Source organism: Tasmannia lanceolata, unplaced genomic scaffold (assembly GCF_043159265.1).
Source record: "Tasmannia lanceolata isolate RefF3 unplaced genomic scaffold, GAP_Taslan_0.1 ptg000013l, whole genome shotgun sequence".
Lineage (NCBI taxonomy): Eukaryota > Viridiplantae > Streptophyta > Magnoliopsida > Canellales > Winteraceae > Tasmannia > Tasmannia lanceolata.
Genome location: NW_027518690.1, coordinates 47,227,829 through 47,246,709, shown reverse-complemented (window position 1 = coordinate 47,246,709; position 18,881 = coordinate 47,227,829). Strand labels below are relative to the sequence as shown.

Sequence of the window (18,881 nt, the reverse complement as noted above, 5' to 3'; positions counted from 1 at the left end):
TCTTGGCCGTGCCCAAAAAAATGAAATTTTATTTTTTGGGTAGATGAGCAAAAAGTGTGTTTCCTATTATAATTTTTTTCAGGCGATGATATTTTCACCCCCCCCTGCAGTAGTCATGCGCCCACCTTATAAATTGATGTGACAAGCTTAGAGTTGCCCACTGTTCACGTCAAATCAGTTAATAAGGGGGGCACATGCGGTAATGCAACGGGTGAAAATATCATCTCCCTTTTTTTTCATGCCACCATGGGAAATAATATCCCCTTATTTTGAAAATGGCACTCCATACTTTATTAACTACTCTCATCCACCTAATGACCACAATAGGGCCTGTTTGGATGCAGATAAGATTTTGATTTTGATTTCTCACATTTGCAGCCCTTTTTGCATTGTAATTTGGATCCGATCAAATTCTTGGATTTCCAATTCAGCAACTGACAGTGAAAAAAATCAAATTTCTAAATAAGCGCAAATAAGAAATTGGAAATCCACATATTTGGCAATTTCCTTCACTTTTTTACTCCTCAACCTCTCCCCTCCACTAGGAAGTAACCCCCTCTCTCTCTCTCTCCCTCAACATGAGCTGCCAGATCTATTCAGTTTGTATTTCAAATCCAAATACAATATATGAGGTATCCAAACGGGCCCTAATTTCAATGGTAGATTTTCAAATAACCACCTAGTGACCTCGACATCGTATAGTTATAGTTGCATGTAAGGGTGTAAACGGATCCAATTTGGATCGGAACCAAAGGAGATGTTCTTTTTCTCTTTTTTAATTCCTGTAAATTAAAAAAGGCTATCGATATATGCACGTCTATATTTTGATAATGGGATGACTCATTTTGTTTTTTTTAGTCCGAGCTTTTTAGGAATTGTAATAACCTTTGAAAGCGAGTTTAAAAAAGTAAAACAAGGTGATTTTGTCCCATTATTAAAACATGGTCATGCGGATATTGGTCCTCAAGTCAAACTCAACTCAATTAAGCGTTTGTGGCTTTGTCCCAAACTAGTTGGGGTCGGCTAATTGGTCCTCTAAAACAATAAAGAAAATAATAATAATAATAATAATAATAAAGAAAATAGAAAAAATATCTATCTTCAAGTCAATCAAAGGATCTTAACATGGATTTCTACGAATAGAATGTGAAAAAATAGCTAGTTTTATTTCAACAATCTATTTGTACGCCAATGATCTGATGGGCAGGATTCTCTCGTTGATGAGATTATGGAATGTTGGGCCCCATCAAATGAGCAGCATCAATACATAGGTGTACAGTAGAGATTGAGACATGGTTATATCATCTATTGGTGTTTGCTAGGCGCAAATCTGGATAAAAACCACAAGGATCAATTAGCAATGGGGAACAAAAATTAGGTGGAATTATCAACAGGACCCATGCTTTTCAGAAATTATCAACGAGGGACAAAAGAGGTATTGTCATTAAAAGCTGGACGAAAATGCCCTTTTCTTAAGCAACACGTTTTGCTTTTCCACTTTCCCCTCTTCTCTCTTCTTTCCCTCTTTTTTTTTTTTTACTTTTTCATTTTCAACTTTGTTTTTTTTACCTTACCAGTCATCTTCTTCATCATTTAGCCACCATTGGAGGCGGAAAACTCGAAAATTTGAAACGTGAGTTCATTCCCATCTATCTCTCAATATCTAGGTTTTGTTTTTCATTTGTTTTAGGGTTTTGGATTTCTCCTTCTCCCTTTCAATGGAGGATGAGGAAGATGAATCGTACGGTAGAAAGAAAAAAATGTGAAAATGAATGAGTGAAAAAAAACATGAAGTAAAAACGTGTTCATAAGGGACTTGATAAGCCCATTCGGAATTTGGTAACCCCATTTTGATACTGGATAACCCCAACTCCAGTAACTTGAAAACCCTCTTCCAAAACTCCAGTACCCTTGGGCAATTTTAAGGGCCTTGATAAGCCCATTCATAAATTGGCAACCCTATTTTGATACTAGATAACCCCAATCCCAAATACTTGAAAACCTCTTTCCAAAACTATAGTGCTCTCGGCCAATTTTTAGGGACTTGATAAGCCCATTCGGAAATTGGTAACCCCATTTTGATACTTGATAACCCCAATCCTATAGACTTGAAAACCCACTTCCAAAACTCCAGTACCCTCGGCCAATTTTCAAGGACTTGATAAGCCCATTTAGAAATTGGTAACCCCATTTTTGATATTAGATAACCCCAATCCCAGAGACTTGAAAACCCCCTTCCAAAACTCCAGTATCCTTGGCCAATTTTCAGGGACTTGATCACCCCATTCGAAAATTAGTAACCCCATTTTTTTATACTAGATAACCCCATTCCTAGAGACTTGAAACCCTCTTCCAAAACTCCAGAACTCTCGGCCAATTTTCAAGCACTTGATAAGCTCATTCGGAAATTGGTAACCCTACTTTTGAGAGTTACTAACCCCCTTCCAGAGAGTTGATAAACCCCTTCTACTACAAAACCCCCTGCCTATAGCAACTCTTCCAATGACATTACAATTCTGCTCATGATAAAAATAACAAAAGAAATGGATGTTGTTTTCATTAAATGTGCTTCATGTATTACATCCCAATTTGTGTATTACAAAATAAAATAAAATTAAGTAAATCAAAAAATGTGTAGCCATTCATGTATTACATCAACTTTTTCTTATACAACCACTTGTCTTCCAAAAAAGTGAGTGAAGCCATCTATGCATTATCTCCAGAATTCACCCTAAAAAAAATAGCTTAAACCCTAAACAAGATAAATCAGAAACAGATGAATGAAAAATAGTGCAAAACCCTTAAAAAATATATAAATAAATACAAAGAGATAGATGATAAGAACTCAACATTCAAGTTTTCAAGATTTGCCAACAACAATGGTGGCTGAACAAGGAGGAAGATGACTGGTAGGGTAAAAAATAAAAAAATGTGATAATGGAAAAGTAAAAGAAGAGGGAAGAAGGAAAAACCAAGGTCAAAACGTGCTGTAAATGCCAGGGGCATTTTCGTCCAGCTTTTCCTGACAAGACCTCTTTTGTCCCCCATTGATAATTTTTGAAAAGCATGGGTCCTGTTGATAATTTTGCCTAATATTTGTCCCCCGTTGGTAATTAGTCCAAACCACAAAAGGCAGTGAAGAAAATAAAGCATAAACACATAATGGTAGTTTTACCTGATTTGACAATGTGCCTACAAGATGATTTAATCATTTATGCTCCTACAAGAAGATTTCTATAATATTCAAGACTAGGGTCTCTCTCTCTCAACCTGAAACTTTAACTGTTTCAGGAGACCTTAAACCCAACCCTTCCCCTAGGAGGATGAAGTCACCTATCCCAAATGTAGGAAATCTTGGAGACATTTTGCTCAAAATCCACTCAGGAACTTGAGGTAATGGCAGGTAGGAGGTGTAACTTCAGTATCGAACCATGTTGCTCACACGTGTTTGTATCTTGATTTACAAAGACCGCCCTTTTATCGCTACCTTTTGGGTGGGTTCATCAAACAAAACGCACTTTAGTGTAGAAATATCTCATCATATGAATCACACACATTTTCCACATAATTAGTGTTCGGAACTCACCCTTAAAAGCTAGCCGTTGAGGGGAGGGTGCTCAAGTCTTTAATTATAAGCCTATCCACATCTCTTTTCTTTTTCTGATGTCGGATCATTGCTTTATTACAGTTCCCAAAGAAGAGCTGTCAAAGAGTATTACAGTTCCCAAAAAGCTCTCACAAGCTGATTAGAAAAGAAAAGACAAACCGACTTTGTGCAATTATTAAAACATGATTGTGCTGATATCATTTCCGTACTTTCAATTTCTCCCGTGGAAAAAGCGTAAAAGCACCGTTTCTCAGTGAGAGGATGACCGGTTATTTAGGCGTATAGTTGTAAAAACCGGTCAAAATGAACCAAAGGGGCAGATCAGGTGAAAAAAATCTCCCCTAATAAACCTCTAAACCCTTGAATCTTAAACCCTCTCCCTCCCTCCCTCGGTGATCTTTTCACCTGTTTCGGTCTATTTTTCATACAATTTCCACCTGATTCTCGAGAACCCAATAATCCAATCTACAGGTATTTTTTTTATATAATATCTGATGGGCTTTTTCTTCTCTTTATTGTTCCTTTATTCGTTTAATTCTCTTTACAGAAATGTGGAAGGTGTATGTTGGGAATTTGGAGTCTCGCATTACTGAAAGAGAATTAGCTGATGAGTTCCGAGCCTATGGAGTTGTGAGAAGGTATATATGCTCATGTGAACAATTTCAAATTTAGTCTTTCTTTTGTTGCTATTAGCTTATTGTTCATTTTTGTATCTGTTGTTGTGGTTTCATTTTGTAGTGTTTTAAGCCTATTTTGGAGAGATTATTCCTTGAACTTTATATGATGATGATAAATTGTAAGAACACTAGGGTAAAAAATTATATGGTTTTTAAAAAAAAAAATCTTTTGTACATCTAGATGTCTGGGTTTTGAGAATTCATATGATCCATGTAGACGAACCCAACTAGTGTCGGGATTAGACTTAGTCAATTTGAGCCTGGTAGATTCTTTCACCTTCTTCATGAAAATTTTCTAAAGGATTCATTAGCCGACCACCCCAACTAGTTTGGGACAAAGGCTTAGTTGAATTGAATTGAGTTGTATTACTCCTTTGGAAATAATATCAACTTCCACTAGGCAATGCTTCCAAAAAAAATAAAAATCAATGATTCTTTTTACAATAAAAATAGTGTTGGAATTTGTCTTATTTTGCATTAGGTTACCTAATGGGTGGGGAGATATGTAACAAAGATTCTTAATGTTAGAATTATCATATCTGATAAGATCTGACCACTGGATTGTTATAATGTTAGATTTGGCAACTAGGTTAGATAGGGTAGATTAGGATACTAAGGTAGGCAATAATATGGGTTTTGTTATTGTGAGATTTTGGAATCCTAGGTTTATCCAGGGGTGTGCCTCTCATCTAGAAATAAAAATAAATGGGATGAGAGAAATATATGATACAATGAGACAAGGAGAATTCCATGCGATTGATCCTAAGGGAGAGAGGTGAGAGGTTCTTCGTAGAGAGAATTCTTTCATTGTGAGAGAAAGTGAGAGGTAAAGGGGTTGTGGGCGTAGAGATTTGGGAGTCTCTTTTGTAAATCTGTTTTTCTTTTCTTGATAATGGAAGATCAAAGTTCTTGGTCCATAGATGTAGGCATCTTTGCCGAACTACGCAAATCTTGTGTGTGATTGTGTGTTTTTGTGTGTTTGCATCGTTTCATTATGTTTTCATTGCTTTGCTCATGTTTGGTTAAGTTTTACCCCGTTGGATTTTCTACAAAGTGGTATCAGAGCTTTAGACCGATATAATCGGAAACGAACATCAAAGTTTGAAAGCTCTTTTGGAAATTTCTCGTTAGAGGTCGACTTTCGCATTGAGGTATTTATTATCTATTTTTTTTCCTTTGATTGAATCATTCCATGGTTGTTTATATTTACTCGTGCTTGAAAAAGAGTTTTCTCTTATCTTTTCCCGAGTTTTCTACTTCTGTGTGGGGTGATCGACTTTTCAAAGTGTCTTTTAGAGATATGAGCTGATCTGAAATGACAACAAATGACTCAACCTCGAAATTTCAGATTGAGAAATGTGATGAAAAGTTAGCTTCACTCTTTGCCAGAGAAGCGTGAAGGATCTTCTAGTTCAATTGAGCCTAGCTAAGGCATTGAAGGGAAAGCCGGAAGAGCTGACAAATGGGAGGACATCGAGTCGTGGGAGGTTAACACAATTTGACTATGTCGGGCGGATAAGATTATGAAGGAACAATCAACATTGAATTTATGGGAAAAGTTGTATATGCCAAAAATCTTGACCAACCGATTGTATTTGAATTACCAATTGTACGAAATGAAGATGCAGTAAGTTGGGACTCTTTTGGAACACATGACGATGTTCTATGGGATTGTAGATTAGTTCCACAAGCTTGATGAAAAGATGAATGAAAAGGATAATAAGACCTTATTGTACCTTACATGTCTTCCTGATTCTTACTAATATGATAATATGGTAACGAGATCAGGAGGAAGCCCAATCTTGTGGCTAGTCAGAAGCATTTAGGGTATATGTTCCCATGAGTGTAAATACATAGGGAGGTGGAGAAAAATCTACTTTTCCTATCGTGCTTTACCCTTGAATTAATTTCTGGTGTTCCAATGTGCAAGGTAAACTTATGGGTTTTTTTATGTTTAGTGTTCCAGTGACCACGTTAACTCAACTCAACTAACCCTTTGTCCCAAACTAGTTGGGGTCGGCTAATGAATCCTTTAGAAAATTTTCATGAAGAAGGTGAAAGGATCTACCCTGCTCAAATTGACTAGGTCTAATCCTGACACTACTTGGGTTCGTCTACATGGATCATTTTCTTCAATTCTCTCCTATCCAAGGTCACGTTCTCTGTTATGTTCCTAGCCCTCAAGTCTTTTCTCACTGTTTCTACCCAAGTTGTTTTCGGTCTGCCCTACCTCTTCTTACTCCATCAACATTTTATAAGACAGCTGTGGGGCCAACCATGCTGTACGGCTCAAAATGTTGGGCCACCAAGAAGCAGCATGTGCATAAGATGAGTATAGCAAAGATGCGAATGCTTAGATGGATGTGCGGCCACTCAAGGTTAGATCGAATTAAAAATGAAGACATCCGTCAAAAGGTGGGGTGGCACCAATTGAGGAGAAGATGAGAGAGCATCGCTTAAGATGGTTTGGGCACGTTTTATATTTTGGGCCCAACATTCTGAGCCGTACAGCATGGCTGGCCTCCAGTGACCACGTTGTACAGGGTAAATATATAACTTTTTTTAAATTGTTCATATTATTACACCAATTAGATCAGTGGACTGGAATCATCATCTCAATAAGTTTTTTGTACCACAACTTATCTATGATGGAGACCACTAAATGAATGGTTTAGATAGGCAAAATAAGTAATATTTAAGAACATTTGAGTTGTTTTTTGAAAAATATTACTTATAGAACTTAAATCCTGTACAAGTTAAATCTTATAGAATGAAACCAAATCATTATGACAGCAACCATTTCTTCAGAATGCATTGTATCGATGTTCATTAATTCATCAGATTAACAAGAGTTTTGAATAAGGTGTACATGCAACCAGTAGAAATCAGCTTCAGTTTACGCAGCCTACTAAGAAGAAGGTAACATGAAGAGCAAACATATTACTAATATAAATTGCCTAATGCCAACTGTTAAAACTCAAAACATGTATAAATTACTGTAGCATTCCCCAAAGTCATTAAATCAGCCAAAAATTTGCCATAAAAGGTAAAGTTGATCATATAAATTAATGAAAACTGTATATCTTGAAATCTTCAAGCTAGCGTAATCCAATATGCTAGCCTTTGTCATAAGAGAAATGATGTCACTCTCAAGCTAGTGCAATCCAATACAAGTTAGTGAAATCATGAAATTCCAAGAAATGATGTTCCTTAGGCATTTCGTTGAACAAATTCCTTGTTCTTGTAAGATCGTCTGAATTAGGAAATGCTCTAATCATTGACGTCCAAGAAATGGCTTTCTTCTCCTGCATTTTCTTGAAAAAAAATTCTCATGTTATTTGTATCCCCAACTTCCGAGTAACCTGAAATCATTGAATTCCTTGTCACCAAATCCCTTTCAGGCATTTCATTGAACAGTGTCGTGCAGATTCCACCTAGCCATAGTTCACATATTCAGAAATCATCCGATTCCACTATTCTATAGGTTTAGCAAGCATTCCATCAAAAACCTTCCAGTCTCATCCCTCTGTAGAAATTCATAAGAAAATTGCCAACAGAAGAAACACACTCGAACCGTTGTAAGCATAGCCTCTGTTCATGTTATTCCAGAGAAAGGTGAGGATGACCAGTTTTCTGTCGGATGAATCATCGGAAGAATCTTGGAGGAGGGAGCTGAGATCGAAAAAGTGGATGACAAGGGGTATGCCGAATTTTGACAGGGCGGAGGCGGGCAATCAGATTCTGAGCCACGCCCATACAACCACAAAATCGATGGGGACCCCGAGGAAGAACCATCATATAATCAGAATTTGAGCTATCACTTTTTCTTTATTTTTTCTTTCCTCATTTCTCTCTCTTTTTGTTCAAACGGAGGTGGTTGAAAGGAAAGAAGAGGAGTAGACTTTGTAAAAGGCATGAGAAGAGATGGAGGGAGCTAAAGAAGAGCTTGAGGGGCGTGGAGAGAAAATGGATTAGGGTTTGAGAGGATTAGAGTTTGACCCTGAACTCGAATGATAGAGAGATACCGAGCAGGAAAGGAGAGAGGACTAATGAGAGAAGGAGAGCCCCTTGTGCAAATTCAACTATTTTCCATTTTTTAGGTAGTTATGTCTAAAACTCCGACTTACTCTCCCACAACTGACTTATGTCCCTTTCTAATTACTCTCTATAAGCGACTTCCCCTATTTTAGGGTTAACGACAGTCAGAGGCCGAAGCCATTTATTACCTTTTATGGGTAACTTTCTCAACTTACCGCCATCAGAAAAATCATCATTTTTTTTTGTAAAGGGTAAACAAATGTTTTGCACCTTATTTACCCTTATTGTACTAAACCCTAATTGATTGTTTATGGGAAGAATCCAAGAGGTAGGATTAGGACGTCTGACAGGGGATTCGAGAAAGGCAGGTCCAGATTCAGGGTTGGCGGGAAAGGTGTGCGATTATACCGTTGCAAGGAACTTTAGCCACTTGAAGCGAAACTGTCCACAATGTTCTATTAAGAACAATAAAGATTCTGAAAATACTGTTATAGCAGTGACATGAGCAGAATGAGGTGGCTGGAGCTGTTCTCACAGTCTTCATAATTATTAGCACTTCTCTTCACGATGTGCGAATATTAGATTCAAGAGGTTCTTTTCATGTATGCTCCAGTTCAGTACTTTGATGTATTCCATTAGACAAGGCGGATGTAGTGTCCTTGGCTAGGGTCTACTTTTGGCGTCATGGGAGTTGGGACGATAAAGATCAAAATTTTCGATGGAGTAGTACGTGCTTCAGGTGGTATGGAGTATGTGTCAAAGATGTGGACGAATCTCATATCCTTAAGTTGGACTCCAGGGGTTCTGGGACTAAGCTGTAGGTAGACCCAAGAGAATCACATGCATAGCTGCATGGCTCTGATGTATGGAGAGAAGGAGGACAGATTACCATCATTAATACTACTTTCAATTGAGGCCGACTGATTTCTTTCATCTCATCTATAGCAGAAACATAGATGAACAAGAAAGATGCAAACACAAAGCTCCATATTAGCACATGTACTGTAAAAACTGGAGAGAAAGCTCCATTCAACACCAAAAAATTGAGATGAAACTCCTTTAAAATCCATTCAAATGAAATTTGAATGTTGATAAGCTTTTAGGGAGATGAAACAAGGTATAAATGACCCAAAAGAAGGTTTTACAGTCAACAATCACCGGTTATCACAAACTATTAAAAAAACACCAATAATCACAAGTAAGTACAGATTTGCAGAAATCTGTCCACCATGTGCCGAAACCTTCAAACCACCATATCTTCTTCCACACGCATCCAAAGCCTCCCTATGCCATGCTGATGTCAGCACCTCTGATCTAGTAAAAGGAAAAAAAAGTACATGGCATTGATATCAAGTTACTTTGGTGGGGTAATCTTGAAGAGAGGAGGAGAAGAAGAGAAGAGGAGCAGCAAAGGTGGATTGTGAGTACCACACAACCAAGGTGCACAATTGAACTCCAACAATGACAACCCTGATAACTGTGTGCTGATACGTACACCAATAAATATGTGGATTGTGAGTACCACTTCCATGATTGAGATCCATCACACTGTAAATGACAATCACCACAACCATATAACCGAGCTGTGTCTCCCAACTTACCCCCTGCTCTGATTTTTCATGGCGTATACAAATCCGAAGAATTAGTTCTAGGAATCTTATCGATAGAACCAGATGGTGGGGACATCAACAATGGGCATGCATTAAGATTTACAAGCGCAGATGTTGACAAGACTGATGGTGGGGACTCTAGCATGGGTTAGAGACATGGGCGTCTTTTTATTATTATTTATCTTCTGTTTTCGTCATTTTATTTGTAGCCTACTTTTTAGGCATCAAATCTCATCCATTTGGTGTGTTTTTGGTATTATTAGAAAGGTTTTTCAATTACCTATGTAATGAGCCCAAGATGACATGGTTTGGGTTTGATTTCAGCAAGTTATGAGTGTTTTTAGGAAGTGGGGATTACTATTTTAGGTAAGTTTTAACTTCTTTGAAGTAGCTATTAAAGTTAAGTTTGTTGTTTACATTTGTAGTAGATTGCTTTAGCAGTTTGTGCCTAGAATGCTAGGGTTGATTTTATTTGTCTAATTGCAATTTGCTACAGTTGTGGAAGTTATATTTTGTCCTATACTGTGTAGATTTTTACTTTCAAGGCAGAAATTTTAATGTGGGGTAACAATGATTCATTGATTTGTGCATCTGAATGCTGGCATTGAGATTTTAGAATGGTCATTTTATACCTCCGACTGATTACATTGATTTTATAAAATAGGTATAATGGCATTTATCATTTACATGACTATAACAATGAAACAATAGAAGATAGATGGTTCTTGTTCTTGTTCCAAGTGTGCTTCCATATAAACTTCCTTAAGAAAATATGTGTACTGACAGTGTTGATAGATTTCAAGTAGTAGCTCCTTGAAATGTTATAATTCTTGTCGATCTTGGGTATTGTCTATACTCCATTCTTTTTCTGCTTAAATGTATTTTGCTTGAATGGGTGTATTTTGGAGTTATTGGTACTTAATCATGAAATTTTGGGTACTAACAGAGTTGTAGTATCGATTCACTTTCAGTGTGTGGGTGGCACGGAATCCACCGGGTTATGCATTTGTTGAGTTTGATGATCGCCGCGATGCCGAAGATGCAATTTCTGCATTAGATGGTAGGATTGATTCCCCTTTTGACATAATTGTAATGTTCCTGTGAATGCTTTTTATAATGTTCTTGTGAATGCTATACATTGGTTTTGATGATAGGTCTTGAAAATTGTGCCTTGATTTTTACCAATATTTATATCTTAAATTTGTTTGCTTGTTTTTTATTAAGCTTTCACATGTTTAGATTTGGCTGTATTGCTGCACCAGTGCATCTAATATTATAATTCTGCGTAGCATTCAAAAAATAAAAATAAAAAATAGTGTAATTCAGTGTAACATGGTATTATTATGACGGCTTATATCATGACTTGTTTACTGCCCTAATCTGCATTATGAAATCATCTTGGGTCTGGTAGAGGTTACACTTAATCTGCATGTGCGTTTCAGTTTTGTACAGTATGCCAATAATATAGCTCTAAAATATCGCGTCATTTTGCGATTTTGGATATAGTGACAAAATTTTGAAAATTTCTCATGATTCTAAAAAATATCGAGATGTCTTTGTATTTTTATTTTTTACCGTGAAAATATCATGAAAATTATTTATTGTCCTAATTTTGTTCTTAAAGTTTATACTTTTAAATATTTTATTTTCAGCTTTTCTAGATAGAAAAATAACAAAAAATTAGACCCTTCTCGAGAAATTCCAGATAAATATTAATGAATATGCTTCAAAATATGATCAGATTCAAGAAATTTGATCTTTCAGTAACTTGTGAAGAAACTAACATACTTGGTGATGTCAACACCAAAAAAAAAACATAGGAAAAATACCAAGAAATAGGATAGAAGCCCTTTTATTGGTAGACCACGAACAACACAGTATGTTCTTTCAAGCTTGGCAGTACAACTGATGACATCAGCCATACAACATGATGACACAAACCTCTCATTGATGTTGTGATCAGAAGAAGAGAGAAAAAATAGTTTCAAGATCTGAGCCTGGCTCTAATACCAATATGAAAACCTTTTCTAGGATCTGTATGGAAAGGAGAGGAGAAGAGAAGAGAAGAGAAGAGAAGAAATGGAGAGGAGATAGGAAGAGAATAGGGTTTCATGCATTTGTTTCATACTTTCACAATCCCTTATGGTTTTATTAGTCATAAAACTGAGATGACAATATTGCCCTTACTAAACCTATCATACACAAATAAGTCCTTCACAATCAACCAAGAGGTCAGAGGTTCAATCCCAGCTTACCTATAAAAAAAAAGTCCATCACAACGGTTTGAAGGAAAAACAAACTTCATTCCCTTGGTTAAGGGAGAATGGTGCAGACATCTGGGGATTAAGGCTCCTGCGACCACATTGGACTAGGGGCAGTAAGTGCCACTCTTGTTGGGACAAAAGATCACTTTCACCTTAGTTAAGAGAAAACTAGTAATTTAGCTAAAAGCCATTACATCTAAAGTTAAATATCAATTGTTTAAGGTCCAAGAAAAACTATAATAAATCTACATGTAATAAACTATTAGACATTTGCATTTTTAATAGTCTGAATTGTGCATATAAATCTTGCTGGAGCTGGTAGGCCGCGCTTGGAGGGTTTTGATCCCCCCCCCTGCGCGCGCGCTTTATTTCTTCATATTTGTTCTTTCTTTTTCTTTCCTTCTCTCCATCTCGGTTGTGGCTTTACTTTTGTTTCCTTGTTAATAAAATACCTTACCACTCAAAAAAAATATAAAATAAAAATAAAACATCAAACTTGAAAAATTTTCTGTTTAACTCACTGTCAACCACCTAGGCGCCTAGGCTTGTTTTGACTTTGGATGGCACAAATTATAACCCATTATAGGATATAGCTCTAAGAATTATTTCTTCTTAGAAATTCTATAGATGGAATTTGCGATACCGAGTTGCAAGGTGGCAGGTTTACTGTTGCAAATCCTTTGTCAGATATAGCTGGAAGTGCTACTGGTAAAATCCTACTGCTTGAAATTTTGATGCATTCAAGAATTTATAGGTCGTGAATATGCCCAACATAGAGAACATGTCTTGAAATGCGTAGTTTTGCTTAACATGATCACATCACAAATATCCTTTCTCTATATATATATATATATTTTGAAAATTGACATATTTCATTAATATTAAGGTAGCAATCGGGACCAGTAGTCCCATCCTGCATTCCAACATATTAAGGTGGACTGGACCGACATGCCGGCACCAGTCCAAAAGAGTTAAACAAAGCATTGACTATCTTATTCTTACTCTACAGTTTAACCAAGATATATTCTTCCCCTAGGGCATCCAGAGATCTATCCAGTACTACTATAGTACTATTGTCTCTCCTTAACTCTATCGTCGATGCTTCTCTAATATCCAACCCCCAAATATCCACATCATCATCTCCTCACTCCTTTAAACATAGGAGAGTTATATGGCCCAGTTGCACCTACTTTTTCACCTGCGTATTTACATTACCATTTTGAAACTACAAAGAAACCTAGATTTATGTATACCATACTTCGACCACCATCCTTAACTTCCCCAAAGTCACGTTCTTTTTCCAAAGAAACCAAAACTAACATTCCCCCAAAAGTCTAATTCATATATACTATTCCCCAAAAGTCTCATTCTACTTCCTTAAAATCTTAAACTTTCTCCAACCATCAAAAACTAAATTCAACCTGCCCAACAAGCCGCAACTAATTGATTCCACAGACAGTTTATGTCTCATGCTTAGGAAATAACAAAAAGCACGTGCAACCATACACATGAAGGTGCTTATAGCCAGGCAGTGTTCATGTTAATCTGACAATTTGTGTCATTTTCCAAGTATTGTGTCCAAATTAATTAAGGGAAGCTAATTAGAACCACAGAGAGTGCCAGGGTCTTAGGAATGCTGGACAGTTCTTTCCTAGCTGTTCATATACAACTAATGATTTTCTCACATTCTTGTGGAAACAAATTCATGCACTAATGAGTCATCCAACCTCAATTTTCATGTTTAAAGATTGTCAGAAATCTGAACTGCCATGAAAGCAAAAGGAAGGTTCCTAGAGCGAGTCACTTCAAAAGGTGTACTGGAGCATTTGGGGCAAGCTACCAGCAAATCATGACAGCGTATCAAAACTGTAACAACTAGGAGTGGTTTTTATGGCTTGACTCATCATCATATTGTTGATTGAAGGTAGTCTGATTACTAAAAATTATTGTGTGTCGCCAATTTGGTTGTGATTGTTTTTGGGAATTTATATGCTGTCATGATTTGATGTAAGTATGATTGTTCTTGAAAATTCACTCATTGAATGAGTAAAGGGTGACCCTTTCCATCTGCGACGCGTATGAATTTTCAGTTTGCGGAACTGGGGTGTTGTCTTAATTTGGCAACCCATGTGTGGATACCAACCATAAAATTTGAAGAACCAAATCTAGCTCAAAACTCAATTCTGAATGGCCCAGTTTTACAATTTTCTACATCCATACAAGTTCCAAAATAATTTCCATTAAATTGAAGCTTTCTTCTAGTCGATGGTGCACAACCCCTCATAAAAACGATTCTCAATTCATTCCTTGTACATAAATGTGAAAAATGCAACCCTTAATAGGTGCAATACTTAGGTTCAATCCCAGCTTACCTAGCAAAAAACAAAAATAGGTGCATTACAAGGATGTTGCAAGTCCTGTAGGAGCATATCATCATTTTGACAGAATTTTAACTTATTCCACCAAATGAATGCTCACCTCAACATAACTATAAACTGACAAAATAAAACAAAAAATAATGTGCTGCTATATTTCTGGTTCGGAATGTCATTGTTGATAAAAATTCTTCTGAGAACCAGCCAATAATTTGACATTGAGACTCTTTTGTAATGTTCTTTCTAATTTTCTATGTATCGAAAGTTCATTTAGACATGCATGCCGTCCTATTATGGGTATGATGCTTTTGGTTGTGCATTACTGCATATCCTGCTGTTGCAGTGCTTCCCACCACATATGCAGAACTTGGGGAGTGGAATCAAGTGAGTCTCGAAAGTCTTGACAAAGTTGCCCTTAGTAGACAAAAATTGATAGCGATTTGAAAAAAAAAATTGTTCATTTATAATTATCTTCCACTAGATCAATGGATCTTCCAGTTAGATATAACAACAGAATGCATATTTGTCCGGAATTCTAATGAATGTACATCTAGTAAGAATCATGGTTTTAAATTTCGACCGAAATCCGAACAAAACCGAAATTGAAATCAATAATACCCGAAACCTTACATTATTTCGGCGAAATTTAAGGAATTTCACCAAAAAATCTGGATTTTATTCATTCTTTAATATTATCCGGAAATTTCCGCCGAAATTCCCGAAAGTCTTGACAAAGTTGCCCTTAGTAGACAAAAATTGATAGCGATTTGAATTTTTTTTTTTGTTCATTTATAATTATCTTCCACTAGATCAATGGATCTTCCAGTTAGAAATAACAACAGAATGCATATTTGTCCGGAATTCTAACGAGTGTACATCTGGTAAGAATCATGGTTTTAAGTTTCGACCGAAATCTGAATAATACCGAAATTGAAATCAATAATACCCGAAACCTTACATTATTTCGACCAAAATTTCGGTCTGAAATTTAAGGAATTTCACCAAAAAATCTGGATTTTATTCATTATTTAATATTACCCCGAAATTTCGGTGAGGACCGAAACTGATGTAGGACCGGGAAGAGAAATAGAAGAAGAGGAAAAAAATAGAAGGAGAAGAGGAAGAGTAGAAGAAGAAGAAGAGAAGACAGAGAAGAATGCTGAGAAGGAGAAGAATAGAGGAGGAGAAGTCTTGGGGAAGAAGAAGAGAGGAAATTGGAGGGGAGAATCTAAATCAATCTTTAATTCATCAAAAGCCTCTTCCCAGTCCTACATCAGAAACGCATTCCGAAACCGAAATTTGAAACCATGGTAAGAATTGAAGAACCAAAGACTAATTTCCTTACATGGCATGACTAACCATATTTACCATTGGTGAGTACTTTTTTCTACTTCGTTATGAACTCTTCACTTACATTATTTGTATATATCTTGGATTATGAAGGTGAAGGATTGTACAAGACTACAAGTAAAAGTGGATTTGATGAGTTGGGATTGGATAGGAGACACCTGGCTTTTAACTTATATGTAACAGTGATCCATAAGATTGCAGGGTGTAGAACTTTAGGATGAGTTAAACTTTTTGGTTGAGAGTTGAGTAACAAGGATGTGTATCAGTCAATATCTGGTTCATTATCTTTTTTTTATCTGGTTCATTATCTTAATTAGGTCAAAGAGCTGTTTGTTCTGGTAGGTTTATATGACGATAACAATGTATACTCAAGCAATTCTAAAAGTCTGGCAAGATTGTGTTCAGTTCTGTTCTATTTCGGCTCAGTCATGTCTTTTTCCTTGGATTTATCTACTTTATCTTATAGCACATGAAAGTAGTTGCTTAAATTGCCAGGGAAACATGGATGGCGGGTAGAGATGTCTCGAAAATCCGGAGGTGGAGGTGGAGGTGGAGGTGGTCACAATAGAGGGCGAAACAGTAATGAGGCCAAATGCTATGAGTGTGGCGCACCTGGACATTTTGCTCGAGAATGTCGCTCTGCTGGTTCAAGAAATTCATACAGGCGCAGCCCGAGTCCCCGCTTCAGAAACACTAGACACAGGTTGTTCTCAAAATTTAAACTAAATGAATTTGGAGAGTCTGTTTTTTATTTTTATTTTTTACAACAACATTATATTCGAAACTTACTTGTCATACTGTTTTTGTTCTATTGAACAGGAACAGTCCCCCAATAAAAGGACATGACTACAGCAGATCTCCTCGCCGTGAAAGGTAACTCGCCTATTGCTTATGGCAATACTATTTTTATTTTTTTTGAATGGTTATGGCAATACTATTTGTGATCTCACAAATGGTTCTACCAAGCTAGAAGGGAATCATAAGGAGAACATATCATGGTAGAGCGAGGGTTCACATGCACTTATCAAGATTTTTTTCAAATTTAATTCAATTGGAAAGAGGACATGTACATCCACTCAAACACTTGCATGAAGAGTTCTATTATATTAATGCATGCATCTACCATTCAAAAAAAAAAAAAAAAAATGCTCTGATAATGCATCTCTTGTCCTCACAAGAAAATAGGGAGTTATTGAGCCGGGTTGATCCTTTCACCTTCTTCATGAAAATTTTCTAAAGGATGCATTAGTGGACCCCAACTAGTTTGGGACAAAGGCTTAGTTGAGTTGAGTTGTTGTCTATTTTAAAAACAAGACAGAACCACAAAACACTAGCTTACTTGGTATTAATGAAGTAGGAGATAAAACTCAACACCTTATTTCAATCTGTAGTATTTATTTTATTGGTCAATATTGATGAAAATTAAAACAAGGTTCATTTTTTAAAAGTGGATTGATGTGCGCACTTGCTTGTTTTGATGTTTACACACTTTATTTTAGAGAAATTATATTGTGTCAGGCCTTACAACTATAAGGCCTTGGTACAGTGGAGGTACCGCCCTTGATATTTAATCCAACAGTAGGTCTTGAGAAGCTGCTGTTGGATCAAATATCAAGGGTGGTACCTCCACTGTATAGTTGTAAGACCTTACACCATGTGAAAACTCCTTTTATTTTAAACTTTGATTGGCCACTAGCTACTAAAGAATTGTAGCCGCCAATGAGAAAAGTGTAAAATAAAAGAGAGCAGTGACAATATTAAGATAAGGGAATGCGGGAATGCTTATACCTGAATCTGTTAAAAAGGATTCCATTGTGAAAAAAGACTCCAAATGAGATGATTGGATTATAGAAAAGTAATACAAAAGACGTATGGATCAACAGATAGATCTGATTGCTGGGCTTATGGTGCCCCATTTCTTGTTACTGTCTGAACTTGACCAGATGGTGAGATTCATACATGATCATATGTCATTGTGCATATTTGATGTTGAATACTTGGTCTTTGTTAGATAGAGGAGTTCTATATAATATTGGGTGCTTAAAAAAATTTATTGGAGTATTAGTATATGAAGAAAGTAAGAAGATAAATTCCTAAACCTTAGACTAAACTGGACTGAAAATCATGTGGTTGACAACAAAAATTAAAAAGGTACATGCTTAGGGGAATGATTACTTATGTATCTGTGAAATGTTATTTTTTTTTTTTTTTGCGAAATGGTTCTTTGAAATGTATATTGTTGTACAAAACCGTCTAATCCCAACATTATCACGGAAATCCTAATTGGTCAAGAATAAATTCTATACAAATGGGCTGCAAAAAGAAATGTAGCAAGGACAGGCTCAGATGATCTTGATCTGCCGACAAAGTAGATGCAAGTTTTGTTTTTTTTTCTTTGTAATTTGAATTGCAGTTTCTTTCTTTCCTGTCTTTTTGAATGGTGGTGTTAGAATTGCAGTTTTAATTGTTGAGAAATTATATGATGCCCGACCGTCAAAATAAAGGGCGGAGAGAGACAAACCCTCTCTCCTTGATTTTTAATCCAAGGGAAAGCACCATTTTTTACTTTTCCTTGGTTAAAAAACCAAGGCAGCAGGTTTTGTCTCCTTCCACCCTTTACAATTTGACGGTCGGGCATCATATAAGTTCTCTTAAATGTTAGTCTTAACATCGTTCCTATGTTTTTGGATGTGCAGAAGTTCTGGGGAGAAGGATTGACGCGGTTACTTGGATTTAGATGAACAGAAAATCCATCCCACATTGAGATGAAATCTAGACTGCAGATAACCATACTGCAGTTTTCAAAAGTAGAAATTATTACTGTTTTTTTTTGGTTAATCCATACAAATCCCCATTTGGTAGTCAGATGTTAACTGATTGTGAGAGTTTACTAGAAATGCTATTGTGGGCTATGTCAGACAGATCATTTAATGGTCAAATGACCGTCTTGCCTTGCACAT

At 36.4% G+C, this 18,881-nt stretch overlaps 1 protein-coding gene across 1 annotated transcript; it reads left to right on the top strand.

The window, feature by feature from the left end:
- Nucleotides 1-3,861: 3,861 nt before the first annotated feature.
- Nucleotides 3,862-18,875, top strand: LOC143890345 (serine/arginine-rich splicing factor RSZ22A-like). Its single transcript, XM_077394989.1, has 6 exons — nt 3,862-4,078; nt 4,155-4,245; nt 10,904-10,992; nt 16,417-16,624; nt 16,741-16,794; nt 18,618-18,875. The coding sequence occupies exons 2-6, from the start codon at nt 4,157-4,159 to the stop codon at nt 18,637-18,639; spliced, it is 462 nt and encodes a 153-aa protein (XP_077251104.1). The 5' UTR covers nt 3,862-4,078; nt 4,155-4,156; the 3' UTR covers nt 18,640-18,875.
- The last annotated feature ends 6 nt before the right edge of the window (nt 18,876-18,881 follow it).

What these genes read in the sequence shown, in the direction of transcription:
- LOC143890345 (XM_077394989.1), top strand. Translation starts at nt 4,157, where the DNA reads ATGTGGAAGGTGTATGTTGGGAATTTGGAGTCTCGCATTACTGAAAGA. An exon ending in TGCAATTTCTGCATTAGATG is followed by an intron (nt 10,993 to 16,416) that starts GTAGGATTGATT and finishes TTAAATTGCCAG; the next exon opens with GGAAACATGGATGGCGGGTA. An exon ending in AGATCTCCTCGCCGTGAAAG is followed by an intron (nt 16,795 to 18,617) that starts GTAACTCGCCTA and finishes TTGGATGTGCAG; the next exon opens with AAGTTCTGGGGAGAAGGATT.